The 23957-nt window shown below is 44.7% G+C and overlaps 1 protein-coding gene across 1 annotated transcript in view; it reads left to right on the forward strand.

Moving 5' to 3' along the window:
• LOC126158346 (agrin-like) overlaps positions 1–23957 on the forward strand; it is a 566092-nt gene that overhangs the window by 398590 nt on the left and 143545 nt on the right. The window contains exon 9 of the mRNA XM_049916436.1: positions 22864–23064. Within this exon, the coding sequence (XP_049772393.1) occupies positions 22864–23064 (201 nt within the window). The remainder of the gene's footprint in view (positions 1–22863; positions 23065–23957) is intronic.

Genomic DNA, 23957 nt, shown 5'->3' on the forward strand with positions numbered 1-23957 from the left:
TCCACAAGGTGTACCTGCGACACAAGTTTCCATACACACGGTCGACAATCCCTGCGGCGTCGCCGCCGCCAAAATTCGTATACAGGGGTCTCATACACAGGACGTTTCGAACGGCACCAAAAGAAAAAAGTAACGTGGAGTTATATCTGCCAATCGTGGTGACCAGGGAGACAGTCCACGCCGATCTATCCCCCATTCATCATATGTTTGGTTGATATTTTCGCAGACACCACGTGCAAAATGCACTGGTGAGTGTCGGAACCGCATTTTCTGACGGAGTGATAGTGGTTAGACTTCCAGTAACTCCACCAGCACCTCTTGCCTTCTTCTGAGTTTGTGTGCTATCGCGAAGCGGGAGATTTAAAAGTGATCCGATCTTCAAACTCATTTTACATCCAAACATTACATTTCTGAACATAGGTTCGTTATCAGAACTCAGTCTAGTGAGTCCTCTCTACAACACGTACAAGCCTGTAATAGGAAACACCCAGTGCACTAAATAGTGCAGAATCGAAACTTATACGATTGCTGCGCGCTTCGTCTTCCGCGCAGTCGTGATTGTGTGATTAATCTTTCTTACAACCCCTCTTCTTGAGGTTGTCCTTGGATCTTTCAAAACTGCGCCTCAAAGAGTCCTTTCCAGAAGATTTCAGCAGCTGAAGATTACAAAATACGATACGCTCTAACATATGTCTTGTTCTGTATACCACTTGATGTTGCCGGTGGTTTGTCCAACACACTGGAGAAGTGGAAGAGGATCTTCCTATGCTTGAATTTTCTAGACAAACATCGAAGTCCATTATACATACTCATATTTTTGGGATATACTTTTACCTCTCATATGTTGCAACACTTTTTTTTAATTTTATGTCTGTGGGAGCAATCGCAGCAAAGCAGCATAAATTTTCAGTGGGTCAATTTTCAACACGGACTGACGACTCTGAAATGACAACGTTATAGGAGAAGAAATAACCTGTGTACCTTTAAATTTATAGCAGATAGAGAATCACTTGCATCTTCATCTCAGGGAACAAGTGCTTATCTATAGTAGAATTTCCATATATTATATACGTCTATGTGGTGTCTATTTTTTTCGGACATGTCGGAAAGAACAGGTACCAAATATATAATTCAGGTCGAGACGGCCAATGATTTCTTCAGTGCGGATACACAAAAAACTCGAATCTTTACGGGAATCGGCGAGATGCAGCGAGTAATGAGGATAAAGGGCAAGAGGCACGATGTTAGTATTTGAGAATTTAGGTCTAGCGTGCTAGGGTAAACCTTGAATTTGCGATGACCACTGTGTCCGGATGGCACAGTCGTCAGCGCATCTGTCTGGAAAGCAGGAGACCTGGTTTCGAACTCCGGTCCGGCAGAAATTTTCAACTTTCCCCACTGATTTAAATAAGTGTTCCCTGGCAGCTAATGTCTTTAATTCCTTTGCGCATCCATATTTTGCCTGTTTAATGTGGATGCTAACAACACTGACGCTACTTTGACAAAAGAGACATTCAGTGACTGTACATATAAAGCGGGTCTTTGTTCTTAAAATCAACGTCTTTCGACCAAGAGTAGGTACATCATACATGCTTGTAAGAATAGCTCAACGTTAAAAGCTGTTCATGTCGCTGCAGGAAGTCTGAGAAAAATATTAGGTAGCACACTTCCAATATAAAAACTCTAGAAACGTCCGCAGTTGTTCTTGTCATTTATTGACGGGACCTGATGCTGACGGGAGAAGGATGGCGTGGAGGAGGAGGAGGAAGAGGAGGAAGGGATAGGATGTTTTTCCATTTACTTACTTACTTATTTTACATGGTTGCTCAGAACGTGGTTGCTCAGAACACCTTCTCAGAACAGGCTACGCAGAACAAATTCCAGCAACTTTGCAAAGTAATTAGACGTAAATTCTGACGGATGAAAGATTCTCCCAAACTAAACCGTCCCTGCTCCCGTTTTTTTTTTTTCCATCTGGCCCTTTAGCTTCGTTCCCGGAAATTCTTCACGCAGATTTTATTCTGAAAATCAAAAAAGTGGTGGTGCATTACCTAATTTAAGAAAAGTGTGGAGTGAATTTAAGCAAAGCAAGTACTGTTCAGCCAGCTTTCACGCAGAAGACGTTCAAGCCCTTCACAATAGTAACTAATTCTCCATCTGCGCAAAATTCACAGTTAATTTCTGGATAAAAGCAATCCTAGTAGTACTTTTTGGGTTCCACCTAGAAACGTTCTAGTTGTTGTTGTTGTGGTCTTCAGTCCAGAGACTGGTTTGATGCAGCTCTCCATACCACTCTATCCTCTGCAAGCTTTTTCATCTCCAAGTACCTACTACAACCTACATCCTTCTGAATCTGCTTAGTGTAGTCATTCTTTGGTCTCCGTCTACGATTTTTACCCTCGACACTGAACTCCAATCCTAAATTGGTGAGCCCTTGATACCTCAGAACATGCCCTAGCAACCGATCCCTTCTAGTCAAGTTGTGCCACAAATTCCTCTTCTCCCCAATTCTATTCAGTACCTCCTCATTAGTTACGTGATCTACCCATCTAATCTTCAGCATTTTTCTGTAGCACCACATCTCGAAAGTTTCTATTCTCTTCTTGTCTAAACTATTTATCGACCATGTTTCACTTCCACATAAATATTTTCACAAAAGACTTCCTGACATTTATACCTATATTCGACGTTAGCAAATTTCTCTTCTACAGATAAGCTTTTCTTACCATTGCCAGTCTACATTTTATATACTCTCTACTGCGACCATCATCAGTTATTTTGCTCACTTTAAATGATTCATTTCGTAATCTAATTCCCTCAGCATTACCTGATTTAATTCGACTACATTCCCTTATCCTCGTTTTGCTTTTGTTGATGTTCATCTTATATCCTCCTTTCAAAACACCGTCCATTCCGTTAAACTGCTTTTGTCTCTGACAAAATTACAATGCCATCGCCAAACCTCAAAGTTTTAATTTCTTCTCCATGGATTTTAATTCCTACTCCGAATTTTTTCTTTTGTTTCCTTTACTGCTTGCTCAATATACAGATTGAATAACATCGAGGATACGCTCCAACCCTGTCTCACTCCCTTCCAAACCACTGCTTCCCTTTCATGCCCCTCGACTCTCATAACTGCCACCTGGTTTCTGTACAAATTGTAAATATCCTTTCGCTCTCTGTATTTAACCCCAACCACCTTCAGAATTTGAAAGAGAATATTCCAATGAACATTGTCAAAAGCTTTCTCTAAGTCTACAAATGCTAGAAACGTAGGTTTGCCTTTCCTTAATCTTTCTTCTAAGAGAAGTCATAGGGTCAGTATTGCCTCACGTGTTCCAACATTTCTATGGAATCCAAACTGATCTTCCCCGAGGTCGGCTTCTACCAGATTTTCCATTCGTCTGTAAAGAATTCGTGTTAGTATTTTGCAGCCGTGACTTATTAAACTGATAGTTCTGTAATTTTCATAACTGTCAGCACCTGCTTTCTTTGGTATTGGAATTATTATATTCTTCTTGAAGTCTGAAGGTATATCGCCTGTCTCATACATCTTGCTCACCAGATGGTACAGTTTTGTTATAGCTGGTACTCCCAAGGCTATCATTAGTTGTAATGGAATGTTGTCTACTCCCGGAGCCTTGTTTCGGCTTAGGTCTTTCAGTGCTCTGTCAAATTCTTCACGCAGTATCACATCTCCCATTTCATCTTCACTTACGTCCTCTTCCATTTCCATAACATTGCCCTCAAGTACATCGCCCTTGTATAGACCCTCTATATATACTCCTTTCATCTTTGCTTCTTTGCTTACAAGTGGTTTTCCATCCGAGCTGTTGATGTTCATACAATTGGTTCTCTTTTCTCCAAAGGTCTCTTTGATTTTCCTGTAGGCAGTATCTATCTTACCCCTTGTGATATGTGCCTCTACGTCCTTACATTTGTCCTCTAGCCATCCCTGCTTAGCCATTTCGCCCTTCCTGTCAATCTCATTTTTGAGACGTTTGTACTCCTTTTTACCTGCTTCATTTACTGCATTTTTATATTTTCTCCTTTCATCAATTAAATTCAAAAAAATGGTTCCAATGGGTCTGATCCCTATGGGACTTAACTTCTGAGGTCATCAGTCCCCTAGAACTTAGAACTACTTAAACCTAACTAACCTAAGGACATCACACACATCCATGCCCGAGGCAGGATTCGAACCTGCGACCGTAGCGGTCGCGCGGCTCCAGACTGTAGGGCCTAGGACCCCTCGGCCACCCCGTAATTAAATTCAGTATCTCTTCTATTACCCAAGGGTTTCTACTAGTCCTCGTCTTTCCACCTACTTGATCCTCTGCTGCTTGCACTATTTCATCTCTCAAAGCTACCCATTCTTCTTCTATAACATTTCTTTGCTCCGTTCTTGTCAATCGTTCCTTAATGCTCTCTCTGAAACTCTCTAAAACCTCTGGTTCTTTCAGTTTATCCAGGTCCCATCTCCTTAAATTTCCACCTTTTCTAGTTATTTTACATAAAATCTATCGTTGCCAAAAGCGAAAGGTGGAAAGAAATTATTATCTACGTATTTGACCGACGTGGGATTCACTTCTCATACGGTAGTTTACTAGCTGGCTCAGAGTAGCCTTGAAAATTTGGGAGTTTGTGCTGGAAATACAAAGTATCTATGATTTCTAAATCCAGCGAGCACAAGAATATTTTAAGTCGGCAAATGTCTGTACTGCTAAAAAATACATGTCTTGGTACACATAGTCAAAACAAATGTCCAAGTACATGCCTCCAAAAATATTTTATGTTATTTAACTGCGAGGCACAAGCAAAAATAAAGAAGGTGAAGACTTGTCATATGGTCACTGGACCCATTATATCAACCGAATGGATCCTGTCTTCGCAAAACGTCCACTGCGCTGTAAAGGAAATTGACTTTTGAACACCGAATCTGAATTGCGTACCCGCAGTATAAATTCCTCAAAATATGTTAAGGCCCATTTATATATGTGTTAACGTGTATGTGCTTTTAGATTCAAGCCGGCCGCGGTGGTCTAGCGGTTCTGGCGCTGCAGTCCGGAACCGCGGGACTGCTATGGTCGCAGGTTCGAATCCTGCCTCGGGCATGGGTGAGTGTGATGTCCTTAGGTTAGTTAGGTTTATGTAGTTCTAAGTTCTAGGGGACTTATGACCTAAGATGTTGAGTCCCATAGTGTTCTGAGCCATTTGAACCATTTTTAGATTCAAGAAGAGTATAAAAGAAAGTCTGCCGTGAAATAGTAACAATACTGTAACCAAAATAAACGCAGTCTGTTCTAAACCGCAAACCTGTGATATCAAAATCGGTTGTGGATAACGTCAATACCTTGTACTGTAAGACGTTTGTATCCTCTTTGACATGCTGTCCACAAAATCCTTAAGACGTTATTGCTATCTTCGGTGACGGACGGCGTGAGAGAATCCATTACGTGAGGAACGTTACTCTAATGTGATTCTTGAGTTTCTCCCGGCGTATTTGATAATCAAAATATCCACGGGTATGCTGCCGGTCTATAGTGTCCAACGGGCACAATATTTCGGCGATCAAACATGTCGCCATCATCAGGTGAACTGACGGACTGAGCTCCAGTGAACGTGCCGGCACGGAGATCCGTACGCTATGGCTGCTCAGAGGGAACTGGGTTTGGTCGCGGCGGCGGCCGATTTAAATACCCTCCGCCCGCGGCGCGCTCCCTCCGCCGTCCGCGCCCCGCGCCACGGTCGCGCGGTGGAACAGATTGCGACGGCGTCTGAGATGACGTCGGTGTGATGGCTCTGTCCGCCGTGGTCGTCACAACTATACGTCTGCTCGAGCGGACGGCGGAGGGAGCGCGCCGCGGGCGGAGGGTATTTAAATCGGCCGCCGCCGCGACCAAACCCAGTTCCCTCTGAGCAGCCATAGCGTACGGATCTCCGTGCCGGCACGTTCACTGGAGCTCAGTCCGTCAGTTCACCTGATGATGGCGACATGTTTGATCGCCGAAATATTGTGCCCGTTGGACACTATAGACCGGCAGCATACCCGTGGATATTTTGATGTTCCTCTAATGATTCACTGTAAGCTTCACCTGCTCCCAAATATTTTCGAGTTTATGATAGCAGATACCGCATGCCATTCTGTTCTGTTGATTCCTACCCCGTACAGCAAGGTATTCACGATCTGAGAACGGTGTTTTCGTGCATCGTCTTGAAAGACAAAACAATAGCCAAAATGTTGGCAGTAGGATTTAACAATAAGTCAGAGGATACCGATTCGATACTCCTTAGCTTTAAAACAGCCCCGGTAGAGATGAGAGGCGTGGCATTGTTGGCTGGGAAATCTCAATGGCGGAGTTCAGCAGCCCCACGGAAAGCGAGTTCTTCCTTCACACTCAATGGCCGCTGTCCTCCTAGATATGTTACGGTTGTGTTGAATGTAGATTTGTGGAATGCAAGTGAGTGTGATGGAAGCGTTATGTTTCTGCTATGTGATGATAAGGGAGAGAGTGAAACGCAGTGCCGGCACATAGCCTGTTCCTCTCGAATAGCACCGAGCGGTCCGGCAAGCTTAAAGTCTCGATCAAATGGACTAATCATCATCAATATTGTCAAGTGCCCCCTCTTCGTGAGACACTGCGGGAAGGTTTTCGAAGCTAATCCAGGACATTGGTGCAACGACTAGTGATGAGGAGTCTTGCACCAGTACCTATCCTCTCTTGCCGGCCAAATACCGGCAATTTAAATTTCTTTTAGCACCAGGGTTCGAACCTCCTTACCGCCGAGTCGAACGCCACCTCAGCTACGGATGGGAGTGCACCTTCCACAGAACCCGAGAGACTATGAATGCATAAGACTTGTCCCTCACGCTACTGTGTTATTGTTTTGATTCTATGAGGTACGGTATTTTATTCTGAAGGTGCATGTCGCCTTTTTGGTGGAGTAGGCAGACAAACAGGTGCATCTGATTTGGCACCATTTCACCCCACGTAAGTAAACAGGTAAATTCCTCCGCCCCTAACCAGAACGGTGGCCTGTTACCAAGGTGGATGGGTAGTCACTTGCTGTCTTCGACATACTGGGGTTATGTCATCATAATGTACCGAAGTGCACAGCACTTCATCACTCCAGGCAATCTGTTTTCATACGGCGAGAGCATAACTGAATTGTCCCTACGCTCAAAATAACCAGTATGCCCTCTAGCGTGCGATGATCAGAGTTACATGTACGGAGCAGTATTGTATCGAATAGAGAGGAGGTACAGCTCCTCACTGGTTGTTGTGCAGCACTGAGCTGCAGGGTGCACTGCGCCCATCTACACGCTGTTGTAATCGTCACAGTCAACAACTGCCCCAGTGGTCGACATGTTGATACCCTTGACAGCGGACTCTGGTTGCAGCATTTTCTAGCGAATCGAGGTAATCATCCTTGACACAGTGGCGGTGGGAAAGCCTAGTGCTCGTACAATACCAGAGATGAAGTTCCGCAAGCGTCGGGTACCCTGATCTAGACGCATTTAAACGCGCTGATTTTGTGGTTGACAATCAGCTGACGCCCGGTAAAGAGACCAAGGATAGCGCAGTCACGTGACACACGGAGCTATTCCATTCCCTGGGGCGACAGGAACTCCCTCTTCTCAATCTAAAGCTAATTTTATCGCTTTAGTGGGTATACTGACGGTGCAGCAAATGGACAATCACCATTCATTTTGCTGCCGCTGTTCAGTTCTGGCGCGACAGAAGATGCTAAAGTCATCTCAAAACATATTAAATTTCACGGAGTAGCCAAATTTGGATGGGAGTTTTTGCTGGAGATGTAAACCGAACAAAGTCAATCTTTTTTATCTAACTATTTCAGTGATTTGGAAACCTCGTTTCCTCTAGCAACACACATTTGCTTTGAAAAATCAAAAAAAAAATTCCAGTGAAATTGTCAAAAAAATTGTCTAGTTCAAACTCTAGACTAACCTGCCTTCGGTGGAATGGGTTTCTCATACTGCTGAATTGCAAAATGTCACTCCTGTATCTTCAATACAATACCGATTCCTGCATGTTTCAACGGAACAAATCAATAAAATTTTGAAAAAAAAGCGTTAAATGCCTGCTCTATCCATTTATTAAGTGAAAAGATTACTTGTGATGAACACAGTTTTATTCACAGTCTTGCACAATACTGCGCTGAGACATTACTCTCTCGTGAGTCTGACAGATCAGAAAAACAAAGAAAAACCAAAGGCAGTATCACCAGCGTGATTAGACGTGAACTGGAAAGTATGAGCAAAACATGGCCTTGTTCTGACGCGTACGTCTACTCCATTATTGGAAGAGCAGCTTGTAGCATTCAACGCTCATTATTCACCTCCACTCACTGTTAGACTGACGCGAAAACAATAGCTGCCGTACGGGTATATGAACAATAACTCACTACCCTGCACTGTGCAAGAATTTTATCGGTCGAAAATACAATATTCAGAAAACTTGTAACAATATCCAGAGAAACAGTTAAGACGCGCATTATTGTAACTTCATACCCTTTTTAAGCACTGATGAAAGCTATCATTAATTTCGCTAAAAAAATACGTACAAATTTGATATACACCTCAAATTTTGAAATACGAACCTTAATACAACATCTAATACATCCTGTAAGTCTCCAGCGGCCTTACTGTCTACGAGACATTAAACTTTGACCTTCGTCCTTACTTCGAATACAACCAAGTTTTGAAAGAAAAGTACCTCTAATGAGATAATAACATATTCCGTATAATGTGAAACGTCGCGTGGTTTTCTACCGAGCACGTAATTATCTGGTGTAGCTGAGAATGCAGGTTCCTGGTCTGCACTCCCTGGAGGACCTCGCGTCCTAATCCTACATTGTTTCAAAAGACGGGAAGAAAGAGAACTAATTACTGTCAGTACTTCTCTCGTCTGAGAAAAAAGAGGAAATGTGTGCCGTCTGGAGTGGTTTCCCGCCTTTCGGGAAGCCACTGAACCTACTTCTTTGTTGCTCTCGTCTCTCATTTGCTGTTTCTATTTTATGCTCCTCCCCCTCCCCCCCTTCCGACCATTTTCCTGTTCCGCGTACACGATCCATTTTTGCAGACACGGCAGACTTCGTCTCAGGGTAGGTCTCACAGATTATCGCTTAATGCACTCTGACAGCTGCGGAGCTCCTAACACTAACGTGGAAAAGTTAGGAGGAAGAAGAAACGTTATTTCCTACAGCTCTACCGTCAGAAATTACGTTAACTCAGAGAGTTAAACGGTAATTTTTGGGTGTGGCTATTCGCGAAGCAATAATGTCAATAACAACCGTCCCTGTAAGAGACACAGGAAACGTAGCAGGCAATTTAGTTGTTAACTATTTTCTAGGCCACTTCCATTTTACTGCAACTGCTGCAACTCAGACAAAGACCGAAAATAAGAGGGCCTGCTGAAAAGTAATGCCTCTGAATTTTTATTCTGTTTTCAGTATCGGTTAAGGTATTACAAGTCATATACACTCATGCTCATAAATTAAGGATAATGCTGATACATTGTGAAACGACGCTCTGATAGGCGGTTTGCTGGCTTAAATCAACTCGGGGTGTGATCATGCGGTGCATTTGACCTGCAGTCCACATACGCAGGGGTGTATTGACGCATGTCAGAGTACGGTGCAGCAAGTAAGTGTGCAGACGTTTTCAGACGTGCTAATGGTGACTGTGCGTTGAAAATGGCTCAAAGAACACATACTGGTGACGTTATGAGGGGTACAATACTAGAGCGACTGAAGGCTGGTCAAACCCGTAGGACGTAGCATGGACCCTCCATGTGCCACAAAGTATGATCTCAAGATTATGGCAACGATTTCAGCAGACAGAAAACGTGTCCAGGCGCTACAGTACGGGACGTCCACAGTGTACAACACCACAAGAAGACCGATATCTCACCATCAGTGCCCGCAGACGGCCACGGAGTACTGCACGTAGCCTTGCTCGGGACCTTACCGCAGCCACTGGAACAGTTGTCTCCAGACACACAGTCTACAGACGACTGAACAGACATGGGTTACTGGCCGGCCGCTGGTGGCCGAGCGGTTCTAGGCACTTCAGTCTGGAACCGCGCTACCGCTACGGTCGCAGGTTCGAATCCTGCCTCGGGCATGGATGTGTGTGATGTCCTTAGGTTAGTTAGGTTTAAGTAGTTCTAAGTTATAGGGGCTGATGACCCATAGTGCTCAGAGCCATTTGAACCATCGTTTATTCGCCCAGAGACCTGCAAGGTGCATTCCACTGACCCCTGGTCACAGTAGAGCCCGTAAAGCCTGGTGTCAAGAACACAGTACATGGTCATTGAAACAGTGGTCCCAGATTATGTTCACGGACGATTCCAGGTATAGTCTGAACAGTGATTCTCGCCGAGTTTTCATCTGGCGTGAACCAGGAACCAGATAGCAACCCCTTAATGTCCTTGAAAGGGGCCCGTATCGAGGTCGTGGTTTTGTGGTGTAGGCTGGGATTATGATTGGTGCAAGTACACCCCTGCATGTCTTTGACAGAGGAACTGTAACAGGTCAGGTGTATTGGGACGTCATGTTGCACCAGTATTTCCGCCTTTTCAGATGTGCAGTGGGTCCCACCTTTCTCCTGATGGATGATAACGCACGGCCCCACCGAGCTGCCATCGTGGAGGAGTACCTTGAAACTCAAGATACCAGGCGAATGGAGTGGCCTGTCTGTTCTTCAGACCTAAACCCCAACGACCACGTCTGGGATGCTCTCTGTCGACGTATCGCTGCACGTTTTCAAACCCCTAGGACACTTCAGGAGCTCCGATCGACACTGGTGCAAGGACAGGAGGCTATACCCCAGCAGCTGCTCGACCACTTGATCCAGAGTATGCCAACCCGTTGTGCGGCCTGTGTACGTGTGCATGGTGATCATATCCCATATTGATGTCGGGGAACATGGTCAGGAAACAGTGGCGTTTTGTAGCATATGTGTTTCGGGACGGTTTTCTCAACTTATCACCCATACCATGGACTTACAGATCTGTGCCGTGTTTGTTCCCCATGTGCCTATGCTATTAGCGCCAGTTTTGTGTAGTGCCACGTTGTGTGGCACCACATTCTGCAATTATTCTTAATTAATGAGCATGAGTGTGTATTACTCGGTCGACTTTCTCACTTCGCTGACCGAAGCTGCAACCCTTTGCCGCTAGAGGGCTCCGAATTGTAGGGTGTAACATAGCTGCGTCTAGAGTCACTATGCCAGCGCATGAGAAACAGTGTCCTGTAATACAGTTTCTAACCACCGAAAACGTGCCTCCAATTGAAATCCATGGAAGAATTAAAGCAGTGAACGGTTATGACTGTATCGACATCAGTGATTTGCGACGTTGGGTTGTTCGCGTTCCTAATTAAGGAAACGGTGAGAGAGTGGTCGGAGTGGACGGCCACGTACGGCACCCGATGAGGCTCATCAGAGTCAGGTTGTGACCTCATCAGAGAAAAATCGTCGGATAACACAGACACACCTTTCAGGTAAATGTGGCACATCACGAGACCGGGTACAGGCCATCCTTGCCGAACTGCAGCCCAGAATATTGCGTGCCCACTCCTGACATGGAACAGAAAAAATTTCTCATCTGTCAACCATTTCTTTTGTGTTCTGAGCGAGAGGCTGATGGGTTCCTTGACAACATTTTGTTAGAAGATGGAAGGTGGGTTCAGCATTTTGAGCCAGAAAACAAGGCAGCGTCAATGGATATCCGCCACAAAGGACCACAGGTGCCAAAAAAGTTCAAGACCATGCCATCAGCACACAAAGTCATGCTCATAGTGTACTGCAATACTCAAGGTGTTGTACATTTTGAATACACGACTAAAGGTATCACCACTAACTCTGCAAGGTACTGCGAGACCCTCAGAAAATTGAAAGCACCAATTGAAAGAGTTCGTCCACACATGGAGCACCCTCTTATTCAGCAGGACAATGCCAGGCCACAGACGGGCGTTGCGGCAACTGCAACAAACAAACGCCTTGGGTTCACTGCCGTCGGTCGTCCTCCGTACGTTCCTGACGTGCACCATGCGATTTTCAGCTGTTTCCATAAGCTAAAGAACACCTTCGAGAACTTCACTTTGTTGGTGATGAAGCGATGCTAGCAAAGGTGTGGATGTGGTACCGTCAGCAAAGTCAGACATTCTGCAATGACGGTATCAACAGACTGCTCTCTCGTTGGGAGGTTGGTTGACTATGGGCGAATACGTTGAGAAATAAATAAGTATACATGAAGAATAGAGATGCAAAATGTTAATAAAGTTTGTTTTATTTAAAAAGTTTTAGGGGCTTTCGCATGAAAACTTCTTAGACATTATTTTTCAGCGCGGCCTAGTACGTGGCACTTTGAATTGATGGCGCTTTACATAGGACGTGCTACAGGAACTGAGAAGGCGAGCCGAAAACATGTTTCATCAAGTGACGTACCCCTCTTGCATGAGTAAATTCGAATCCCGATCCTAATTGCTAACCTTCTGTTCCATTTGCAAACACTTAAAGCAGGATTAAATAATAGATGTTACTGATTTCTCCGGAATAAGGAGGCACACTTCGTTTCGCCCTGTAAAGCATGTACCATAAGTAAATGTAGTTGACCTGTATTTTCTTTGTTACCGCGCAGGTACTTACAGAACGACTAAATATCAGCTGAATAAAGATTGGTTCAAATTGTTAAAATGGCTCTAAGCAGTATGGGACTTAACATCTGAGGTCATCAGTCCCGTAGACTTAGAACTACTTAAACCTAACTAACCCAAGGACATCACACACATCCATCATCCATACCCGAGGCAGGATTCGAACCTGTGACCCGTGGCAGCAGGGCGGTTCCGGACTGAAGCGCCTAGTTCCGCTCGGCCACTGCGACCAGCAATAAAGACTGGAGTGAGAACTTGTTAATACTAGTGAAGTTTGGAGGGTATGAGGAGGATCTAGCGTCAAATTAAAACTTTGTGTTTTCCTGTAAGGTATGCTTACACAGCGCAACTGGTGCCCTGAAGACAATAGATATCACATAAAATACAAAAGAAAAAAAATCTGACAGTGTGCCTCATTTGGTATGGGATACAGAATTGACGAAGTGAAGAACAATATGACTGTATTTTCTTATTTCCTTTTTGACGGGCATCTATACATTTGCTCACAGCAACACACAGTATTGAGCCAAAACATTAAGACCGCTGCCCACCTCTACATAAAATACCAACTGGAGCCGTTGTGGGCACGTGACGTGGTAAGGAAAATATATAAGTGAAACAAAGACGAATGAGGAATCACTGTAGCGAAGATACGTGCAGCGAATGGTGCAGTTCAATGACGTAAATGACTTTGTCAGACAGCAGACTTTGATGGCCCGGCGCCTGGGAACGATCATCTTGGTAACGGCTAATATCTTAGGCTGTTCTTGCACCACATTCGTAAGCACCTACAGAAAGTGGTTGAAGCACGGTGAAACTACAAATAGGTGAGAAGGTGTCGGACATCCACGCTTCATTAAAGAAAGGGCAGGTCGAAGGCTTTCCCACTCTGCAGAGCAGACAGACACATCTAACGTGTTCCCATGATGAGCACTAACAGTGTCTATTACGGCTGCAATAGCCACGGGATCATTGTTATTTAAACGCGAATCTTTAATGATGCTTTTTATTGCACCAGGTCGGTGGTCGTGTCCGGATATGCCGTCAACCATGGACATATGTTGGTGGGAACAGTATTGTACTCTGAGGGACATTCATCTGGGCTTCCGCGGGACATGTGGTAGTAATCGACAGAACCATGACAGCTGAATAGTATGTGAACATAACTGCAGTCGACCTGCATCCCTTCATGCTTGATGTCTTGCCTGACAGCGATGATATTTTTCAGTAGGATAACTGTCCGTATCAGAATGCCAGAATCGTGCTACAGTGGTTTGACAGCATAATGGTGGATTCAATATGATGTCTTGGACACCAAATTCCCCTGATTTGAACACGACTGAGCGCATGTGTGACGCTATCGGGCGGCAATTCAGCACTCACAAACTCTCGGCCGAACTGGGTGACCTGTGCAGAGACATCTTGCCCCATATAGCTCCAGAAGCCTATCAAGGAATTTGCCAAGCAGAATCGCTGCTATTTTGCCTTCCAAAGTTGGACTAACATGTTGTCAAGCAGGTGATCATAATGTTTTGGGGATCAGAGTCCATCAGAGGGGCACCATCTTCTGCCACACACCTTCCCTATTGTAGTCCATCAGGCACCATGTCATCCCCAAATATCTCAAATTTCTCTTCAAAAACTCGGGTGATTCATCTACTGTTGCAATTAATGAAGAATTTAGTTCTAGTTCCCACGTTACTCTAGCACACTGACTCCATCACAGCCAACTTGCCGGCCGGAGTGGCCGTGCGGTTCTAGGCGCTACAGTCTGGACCCGCGAGACCGCTACGGTCGCAGGTTCGAATCCTGCCTCGGGCATGGATGTGTGTGATGTCCTTAGGTTAGTTAGGTTTAAGTAGTTCTAAGTTCTAGGGGACTGATGACCTCAGCAGTTAAGTCCCATAGTGCTCAGAGCCATTTGAACCATAGAACAGCCAACTTAGCACCATTTACATCAGCAACTCCAAGAAACTCATTCGTCTCAATATATAATTTTACAGCACTTCGTAACATATTTTTATACCGAATCACTTTTTATCTAAACAAATTTGTTAAAGCCTTCCTACGGTGACAGTAAGTTACACATTATATAGAAATAATCACTGAATAGTATACACACATCATTAACCTCGATTTATAGTAGGATTATGGAACATATACTACGTTCCAACGTTGTACAATACCTCAAAGATGTCACATTTTCGTATTAATTGATGGGAAGTTATCTATTCAAGCCAAAGTATTATATGTTGTCCTCCAAGGCAGTGTTACAGGTCGTCTGCTCTTCCTGATCTATGCAAAGGATTTCTTTCTGCTAATGTTTGCAGGTGATGTGATTTACCTTCTAATAAAGTCATAAGCCAATCTAAATAAATTACAAAGTGGTTCACACATTATAGCTGCACGATGAAAAAAGTGGCAATTGACTTCAAACAATAAAAAGTGTCACATCCTCTACATTGATTACTAAAAAAATTTTACATTTCAGTAAAAGTCAAATCATACAAATTTAAAAGCTGTAGAACTAACGAAATACCTAAAAATTACAGCAACGCAGAACTTAAACTGTATACAAAATTTTGTGATGTAGGCAAACCAAAGACTGTTTTATTGGCAGAATACTACTAAATTTACCAAAGATACTGCTGACATACGCTTGTCCATGCTTTTCTGGAGTACTGCTGCGCGGCAAAGGATCCTTCTGCTGATCACGCACTTCAAGGTCCTTTTGCGGAGGACGCTGAGAGCAAAACTTGTAATTGGCTGGTAGCACATTGGTTGGTGGGACAAGCTCCGCAACCTTCTCCTGGGGCAGCTACCTTGCAGTTTATAAAGGAAATGAACATGTAATGGGTCACTACACCACAGAACTGATGCGAAAGTTGATGGCGAGCATCTAGAACAGTGTTTCTCAACCTTGTGGATAATTAGTCGCTGAGAGGTAAAATGAAATTTTCTGAGGGGTAAAATGTAATCTATTCGATTCTGTTTCACCCACGAAACTAAATAAGTTTCAAAATATCATTACTATTGTCACAATGTTGTAAGACTCTAATATTGATTACATAAGTTATCAATAATTAATTTTACCAATTAGCAGCATTAATGCGGTGGAGGTTACAGGTTCCTCCATTGGCCACGCACTACACACGTATGTTGTCCAGTACATCGCTGATCGTAAAAGTGAGACATACACATAACAAATGCTAGATATATCTGAAAAAGTCTTCTTCAAGTTGTAGATAGTAACTGCAGTAGTTCAGAAATTGCTTCATTAGTCTCTCCAAAACAGGTAAATGAATTAATTTACAGCACAACACAGCAATAATTACGTAAGGGTTAGTATAGCTCTGTACACAGTATTATTATTATTATTATTATTATTATTATTATTGAGTGGTTCGACGCAAAGCATTAACAGTCTGAAGTGGTCCAATTTCTGCCAGTTCAGAAGTAAGGATTGACAAATAGTAAGTATAGTGCTCACATCCGAACATAGTTGATTTTAGATTGGGTTGCAATGTGCAGGTCAATCAAGTGCCACAATGGAGAGGAGTAATGGCAGTGGTGTCTACACTCACTGTAGATAGTTTGTTTTCTTATCTGCTAAGGAGTTGTGGGTAGCACTTGCGATGCACCACGAATTCCTTCGTCATTCATTCTAACAATACACACACACTAAATATCATTAGTCTTTTACATCTATCATCATTTTAAAAATAAAAGTGTTCGAGGAAAAGTCATTTTACTGTCTAGTTAGGTGTTAAAGTTACTGATAATGTACGGGACGGAGGGAGGAGGGGGGGGGAGGAGCAACAGACGGCAGGTGGTGGGGAGAAGAGGGGGGGGGGGGGTACTAGCTAATGTCTGATGGCACTCTGAGGTAACAGTCTAAGAAAGGTTCGGAACCACTAATGTAGAAGGACCAGGTACAGCCTCTTGGCTCATTTTCCTCAATAATAATAATAATAACATTAATAATGATAATAAACACTACACACAACATCAAGCACGACTCAACTCTAATTTCACAGTGGCTACTTACAGCTATGGCACAGACTGTTGTTATGCAGCTAATGTTCACAACATGCGTAAGCATTCTGTATGGACCACAAGTTAGCCGAATTTTTGCGATTAACTGATAGAATTTACGGGCGACAGCAGAAAAGTTCAAAGAAGGGCAGCTCGTTTTGTATTCCCATGAAATGTGGGAAATAGTGTCACAGATATGAAGAGCGAGTTGGGATGGCAATCATTAAAAGAAACGCGATTTTCGTTGCGGCGAGATCTTTTCACAAATTTTCAACCATCGGCTTTCTCCTCTTCATGGTAAAGTATTTTGTTGACTCCCACCTACCTAGGGAGAAACGACCACTGTGATAAAGTAAATCTCATCTTGCACAGCTAGATTTAGTTGCTCATTTTTCTTACATACTATTTGAAGTAGATAAATAGTCTCAAACTAGTTATATACACTCCTTATCAAACATTTAAGTTCGAATAGCAGAGTAACCACGCAGATTTAGGTGCTAACTAAGGATTAAGGGATCACTTACAACATAGTGTTTTTGGCAATGTCGTGAATATAGTGATCATTTTTTTTGTGTTACTAGTCTAGCGTGTTATATTACTATATATTAATGTGACCACCGCCTATGTTCGCAGCCAACTTGCAATAACCTCTCACGGAAGGCAGGTGGCAGCACTAGCAGTGGAGAGTGTATAAAGTGTGTCGAGGAAACGTAGCGAGTCATCTGACGTCCATAAGGACATGATCATTAGTTTTCGGGCCAAGTGTGGAAGAATTTCCGAAAAGGCTAAGTTTGTAAACTGTTCGTGTACCGCTGGGTTATGATATACTGTGCATGGCAAAATGGCGCTATCCAAAACAAGTGCCGAGGCAACTGCGGTGCACTGGCGCCCATATGTAACAAGAGTAAACGACGCCTGCAGAGATATATAAGGACAAATACACGTACTACTACTGAGTACACCTCTTTCAGTATGCCGATGACACCGCATTCCTTGCCCTCGCTCCTACCCTTCAGCGGTCCCAACGCCTTCTCCAGAGTCACCTTGACCTTTTTGCCACATGGTGTAACCAGTGGCACCTGAAAATCAATCCTTCCAAGACCCAGGCAATCATCGTAGGTCATGCCACTCACTCCTTCCAGCTATTGGATTTCTCCCTTACCATCTGCGCCCGTCCTGTCCGTCTCTCCCCCACTCTCACCTACCTTGACTTCACCATTGACTGTCACCTCACCCGGATCCCTCATCTCTGTTCCATCCAATCCAAAGCCCACAACCGCCTCCAACTCCTCAAACTCCTCTTTGGCTGGACATGGGGGTTGCACCCCTCTACCATCCTCCACACCTACAAATCCTTAATCTGCTGCATCCTCTACTACGCCAGTGCCGCCTGGATACCCCCCCCCCCAAATTCTATAAGTCCCTCCAGATCCTCGAGCACTATGCACTCCGCCTCGCCTTCCATATACGCCTCCCATCCCCCATGTGGATCCTCTACGACCTCATTCCTGTCCCCGATCTGCTCCTATTCCTCGAACATATCTGCATACTCTACGCCTCCCACCGTCTTGATCCCTCTCACCCCCCTCACCCCCCTCTCAACCCCCACCCTCTGCCACGCCTTCATGTTGTGTCCCCCCTACCCTCCATCTCTACACCCTTCATCTCCTTTCCCAAGGTGGCTTCTATCAGCCCGCCCTCCCGGATGATGCCCTCTCTCCCTCCATTTATCCCTCCTATCAACTCTGATCCTCAGCGCCCCTCCTTTCCTTTCTCCTTTTACTGGGCACTTTCTTCCCCTCCCCCCTTCCATCCTGTTTTTTTCCACTTAACCTCTCTCTGCCTCCCTTCTCTCCCCCGAGTCCTTTTGCGTTTTCCTTCCTCTGCCTTTCCCCATTCCCTCTCGCATCAACTCTTCTCCCCCCTTCTGAGTCCTCTCCCTTCGTCGTCATCCCCCCACCTTCCGTTTTTTCCTCTCCTTCCCCCTTTTTTCTTCTCCCCCCTCTGTACAGGTCCCCCTCCCATCTGTCCTTGCCTGTGGAGTGTTATCTTCGTGCCGACCTATTAGTGCAGTGTTCCTAGTAATTGTTAAGTGTTGTGCGTCTTTTCCAGAGTGTTGCAAACGGACATCATGCTGTCGCAGGGTGTGATTTTTTTGTATCTCTTGCGAACAGAATGCAATCTGTCGCCGTGTTTTTTAATTGTCTGTCTACTTTTTCCCTGTCTGCTTCCTTTGTATTTTATTATCATCGCCCACCATTAGTTTTATGTTTTGACTTTCCACAATTTTCCGCCGCTTTACATTTTACATCACCGTTTTATCGCCTGTTTTTTATTGTTTCTTAACTTCTTATGTTCAAAAAATACTGTAGGCTGAAGAGCGGCGTTCTAAGCTGCTGCCAGCCCGCCTCCTTCAGGGGGAATAGAAATCCAATAAAGGAAAAAAAAGGTAGTACTACTGAGCAACTGGCCTTCCCGATGAAAGAAGGGGCTGCGAACAGTGTCTCCACAACTACAGCTCAGCGAGCACTGCTGGTATGGGGCCTCCACAGCAGGCGCCTGGTTCATGCATCCACGATGACCGCTCTTCATCGATGACAAAGGCTGGAATTTGCGCACCAACAACACTACTCGACGTCCACTGAGAGGCGACAGATGGCCTCTGCAGATGATCCACGTCTCATACTCCGTCGGACAGACAGCAGTTGGCATTTACCGCGAGAAACGTCTGAAAGCAAACACCCTGCAATAATCGGAGGATGGGCAAAGTCGCAGGAGGGAGTGTTATGGTCTGGGTATTTGTTTTTCGTGGTATTCCCTAGATCATCTCGTCATTCTAGAAGGTACATTGGATCAACAAAAGTATGCATCTATCCTTGGGACCATGTCCGCCCTACATGCAGTTTGTTTCTCCTCTGCGCGATGGCCTCAGCTCGCAGTGTACGTGCGTGGTTCGAAGAGTACCTCGGATTTAAATCCAAACGAGAGTCTGTGAGATCATCTCGATCATGCTGTTCGCGCCATGGATCCTCAGACGAGAAACCTAGAGGAGTTGGCCACGGCACTGCAGCCGGCATGACTCCACATCCCTGTCAGTACCTTCCAGAACCTCACCTTCTCTGCACGTCTCGGAGTGATCCGCACTGCAAGAGTTGGTTCTTCAGGCTTTTGACGGATAGCCACATTAATGTGATTGGGCAGTGTATATGTAAACATTATATGCATATTTTCGTAATCAGTAAGAAAATCAAATTAAAAAAAGATATCTACGTCTTTAAATAACTGTCCTGAAGTCAACGCTTTGTTTCCCTGGAAAGGAAATTATTCCTTTGTCCGTTTTATCTTGAGCACATGTGAATTCGTACTGGTAACTATTTGAATAAGTCACGACAATTCCTTATAGAGGTAACTTAGGTTGGGTTGGGTTGTTTGGGGGAGGAGACCAGACAGCGAGGTCATAGGTCTCATCGGATTAGGGAAGGACGGGGAAGCAAGTCGGCCGTGCCCTTTCAAAGGAACCATCCCGGCATTTGCCTGGAGCTATTTAGGGAAATCACGGAAAACCTAAAACAGTATGGCCGGACGCTGGATTGAACCGTCGTCCTCCCGAAGGTGACAGGTAGTGAGGACAAGCTCTTGTCCTGTGAAGAAGAAGGAGCCCGCCCCCCCCCCCCCCGCCCGCCCCTCTCTCTTCCCTCTTAGCTCTCAGGGAAAGAGAAAAATATAGTGGATTCAGGCGTTTTTCTTTAAAAAAAACGAATTAAAAGTAAGACTTTGGCAGGTTTTTGACATGGTAAGATCCGAAAATATTTTATGGCTACATCGATGAACATACCACTATTTGGGCTTTACAGACAGTGATAATAGTGAAAACTGAGATTGAAAAACTTTGTTTTTCGTGTTAATTTATCAGTTTTCAAGGACTACTTTCTATTTTAATCGTAAACTATGAATGAACTGTAGCGCCCGCACGACTAGCCGTGCGGTCTAACGCACTGCTTCCCCGGCAGGAAGGCGTGCCGGTCCCCGGCACGAATCCACCCGGCGAATTAGTGTCGAAGTCCTGTGTGCCGGCCAGCCTGTGGATGGTTTTTAAGGAGGTTTTCCATCTGCCCCGGCGAATGCGGGCTGGTTCCCCTTATTCCGCCTCAGTTATACTATGTCGGCGATTGCTGTGCAAACACTGTCTCCACGTACGAGTACACAATAATTACTCTACCACGCAAACATTGGGGCTATGCTCGTCTGGAATGAGACGTTCCCGGGTGGGTCCACTGGGAACCGAACCGCACAATAACCCTGGGTTCAGTGTGGGGCGGCGGTGGGGTGAGTGGACTGTTGTAGCCTGTTGTGAACTTGTGTACCACTGAGGACTAGGGCAGGGACGAACCCTCTCCGTCGCTTCTAGGTTCCAAGTTCAATACATCATACATGAATGAACTGTTAAGTTTTCAGATTCCTTCTCATATGATGTTGAAAGTTAGTTGTGGCTCCTCCCGTTTTTAACCTTTTATAGCAACTGAGTACAGTACTTCGTAAAACACTTCCAGTCTAAGTATGGTGACATTCTGTAATACAACTGATATTTAATGACAACAGCGAGAAACTACCATATAGATCAGAGGGGGAAGTCTTGCACACAGAAACTAAAGCAGTAGATTCATTTTGGCTTTGGGTCAACTAACTGATCATGAGAGAAGTTTGAAGGATATAAAACGCCGGCTGGAACAGCAGGAGAAACGATTCTGAAATGTAAAAATTTATCTTCGCGGATGTAGATGTATAAAGAGGTATTTTTGGGGGGTTTTGTAAATTGGAAATGTGTGGTAAGGTCTTACGGAACCAAACTGCTGAGGTCATCGGTCCCTAAGCTTACACACTATTTAATCTAACTTAAACTAACTTACGCTAAGGACGACATACACACACCCATGCCCGAGGGAGGACTCGAACCTCCGACGAGGAAGCTGCGCGGACCGTTACAGGACGCCTTAGACCGCTCGGATACCCAGCGCGGCGTGGGTTTTGTCTTCAGTGTAGCCTTGTACATAAGCGAAATGTGGAAGATAATCAGTTCAGTTAAGAAGTGGATAGAAGCTTTTAGAATGTGGTGATACAGAAGAATGTTAAAGATTAGAGGGGTAAATGGAATCAGTAAGAAAGAGGTACTGATCAAGTTGGGGAGAAAATAAAGTTATTGTACAACTTGACTGGCCAGCCGTTGTGACTGAGCGGTTCTATGTGCTTCAGTCCGGAACCACGCTGCTGCTGCGGTCGCAGGTTCGAATCCTGCCTCGGACATGGATGTGTGTGATGTGGTTAGGTTGGTTAGGTTTAAGTAGTTCTAAGATTAGGGGACAGATGACCTCAGGTGTTAAGTCCCATAGTGCTTAGAGCCATTTGAACCTTTTGAGCCAACTCGACTAAAAGAATGTTTTGATTTATGGTACATATTCTGAGGTATCAAGGAATTGTCCATTTTCGAAAGAAGGGGAGCGGGGGAAGATAAATATTGTATCTGGTTGCCAAGACCTGACTTAAGTAACCTGGGTCAAATGGATATAGGTTATCCCGCTGTGAACAACACAGGATAGACTAAGATGGAGAGATACATCAAAAATGGTTCAAATGGCTCTGAGCACTAAGGGACTTAACTTCTGAGGTCATCAGTCCCCTAAAACTTAGAAATACTTAAATCTAACTAACCTAAGGACATCACACACATCCATGCCCGAGGCAGGATTCGAACCTGCGACAGTAGCGGTCGTGCGGTTCGAGACTGTAGCGCCTATAACCTCTCGGCCACCCCGGCCGGCAGAGATGCATCAAACCAGTCATTAGACTGAAGACTATAATAACAACAACAGTGGTAGACTGGAGAATGCAACACTTCACTATAAACTAGGAGCACAGTCACTGCTAACCTTTCGACGACGATTCAGTTCCCCCTCCGGCCATCCGATTCAGGTTTCCCGTGATTTCCCTAAATCGCCCCAGGCTCATGCCTGGATGGTTTCTTTGAAAAGGACATGGCCTGTTTCCATCACCGCCCTTTGGCAAATCGAGCTCGTGCTCTGTATTCTGATGACCGCGCTGTCGACGGGACGTCAGACTCTAATCTTGCTTATTTTCCTGACCACGTTGCAGATGACTGCGAGGGCGACCTGTGCTCCGCGCAGTGTGAGCAGGCGTGCCCCCTGCCCGGCCCAGAGGACGCGGTGTGCTGGTCCGGGCGTACCTACCCCAGCGCCTGCCACGCGCGCCGCGACGCCTGCCTCGCGGGCGTCGACGTCAGCGCCGTCACCGCCGGCGCCTGTCCTGACACCAGCAGCAGTGCAGGCCTCCAAGGTGGGTCACCACTGCGGAAGCGTGCTCGATCGGTGACAAGATGTAGAGTGGGAAAGGTGGTTGTAGTGCAGGTAGAGAAGAGTTACACGCTGCAGTGAAGATCAAGCTACGGATAGCAGAGGGTTAGTCTTTTGTTGCAGGCAGTGACAAGACGCAAGTGTCACGAAGTACGCATATAGCAAGTTTTCTCTCGTGTTTGGCAGATATTTTCCGTTTTGGTTCTGTTAAGTTTGATGAAAATCAGTTCAGATAAATACTCCTCATTACGATGGCCTGCGTCAATGGAAAACAGAGATCCTTTCTATTAACAAACAAAATACTGTTACAAAGTTTTGAACATGGCTGCTTGGTTCAGTGACCATTTCCAAATTAAATCGAAACAAATGACAAATGTTGATAGTGTTTGGACAGCAACCAGCCACAAATTTACTTTCAGTTCCTTTATTCAAAGGATACCGTTACCGGTTTCGAATCGTTGTGATTCATCCTCAGACGGTTTACACGCTTTCTTTATGACATGTGGTGTGTTTTTTACAGACTAATTTGGCTTGAAGTGACTGCTGTGAAGTGGAACTGTGGTTTTTGTCTGCATTTTGTTGTGGAGTTTTCCTATTATTGTAGGTTTACATCAATTATTATGAGCAACTGTTTTAATTCAAGCCAAATCAGTGTGCCACTGAAGCCAAACCTAAATATGCTACTCTCCCATACATAGGCCCACTTTCATACCAAATAGCAAACTTATTTAAAAAGAAGAAAAATATCACAATCAGCTTTTCCGCAAATAATAAATTACAACAAAAAGTAATCCACGATGTAAATACCTCCAAGAATCCCTACCGTAAATCAGGAATATACAAACTCAAATGTGATACATGCCCAAAATTCTACAT

The sequence above is a fragment of the Schistocerca cancellata genome, chromosome 2 (genome assembly GCF_023864275.1).
Source record: "Schistocerca cancellata isolate TAMUIC-IGC-003103 chromosome 2, iqSchCanc2.1, whole genome shotgun sequence".
NCBI lineage: Eukaryota > Metazoa > Arthropoda > Insecta > Orthoptera > Acrididae > Schistocerca > Schistocerca cancellata.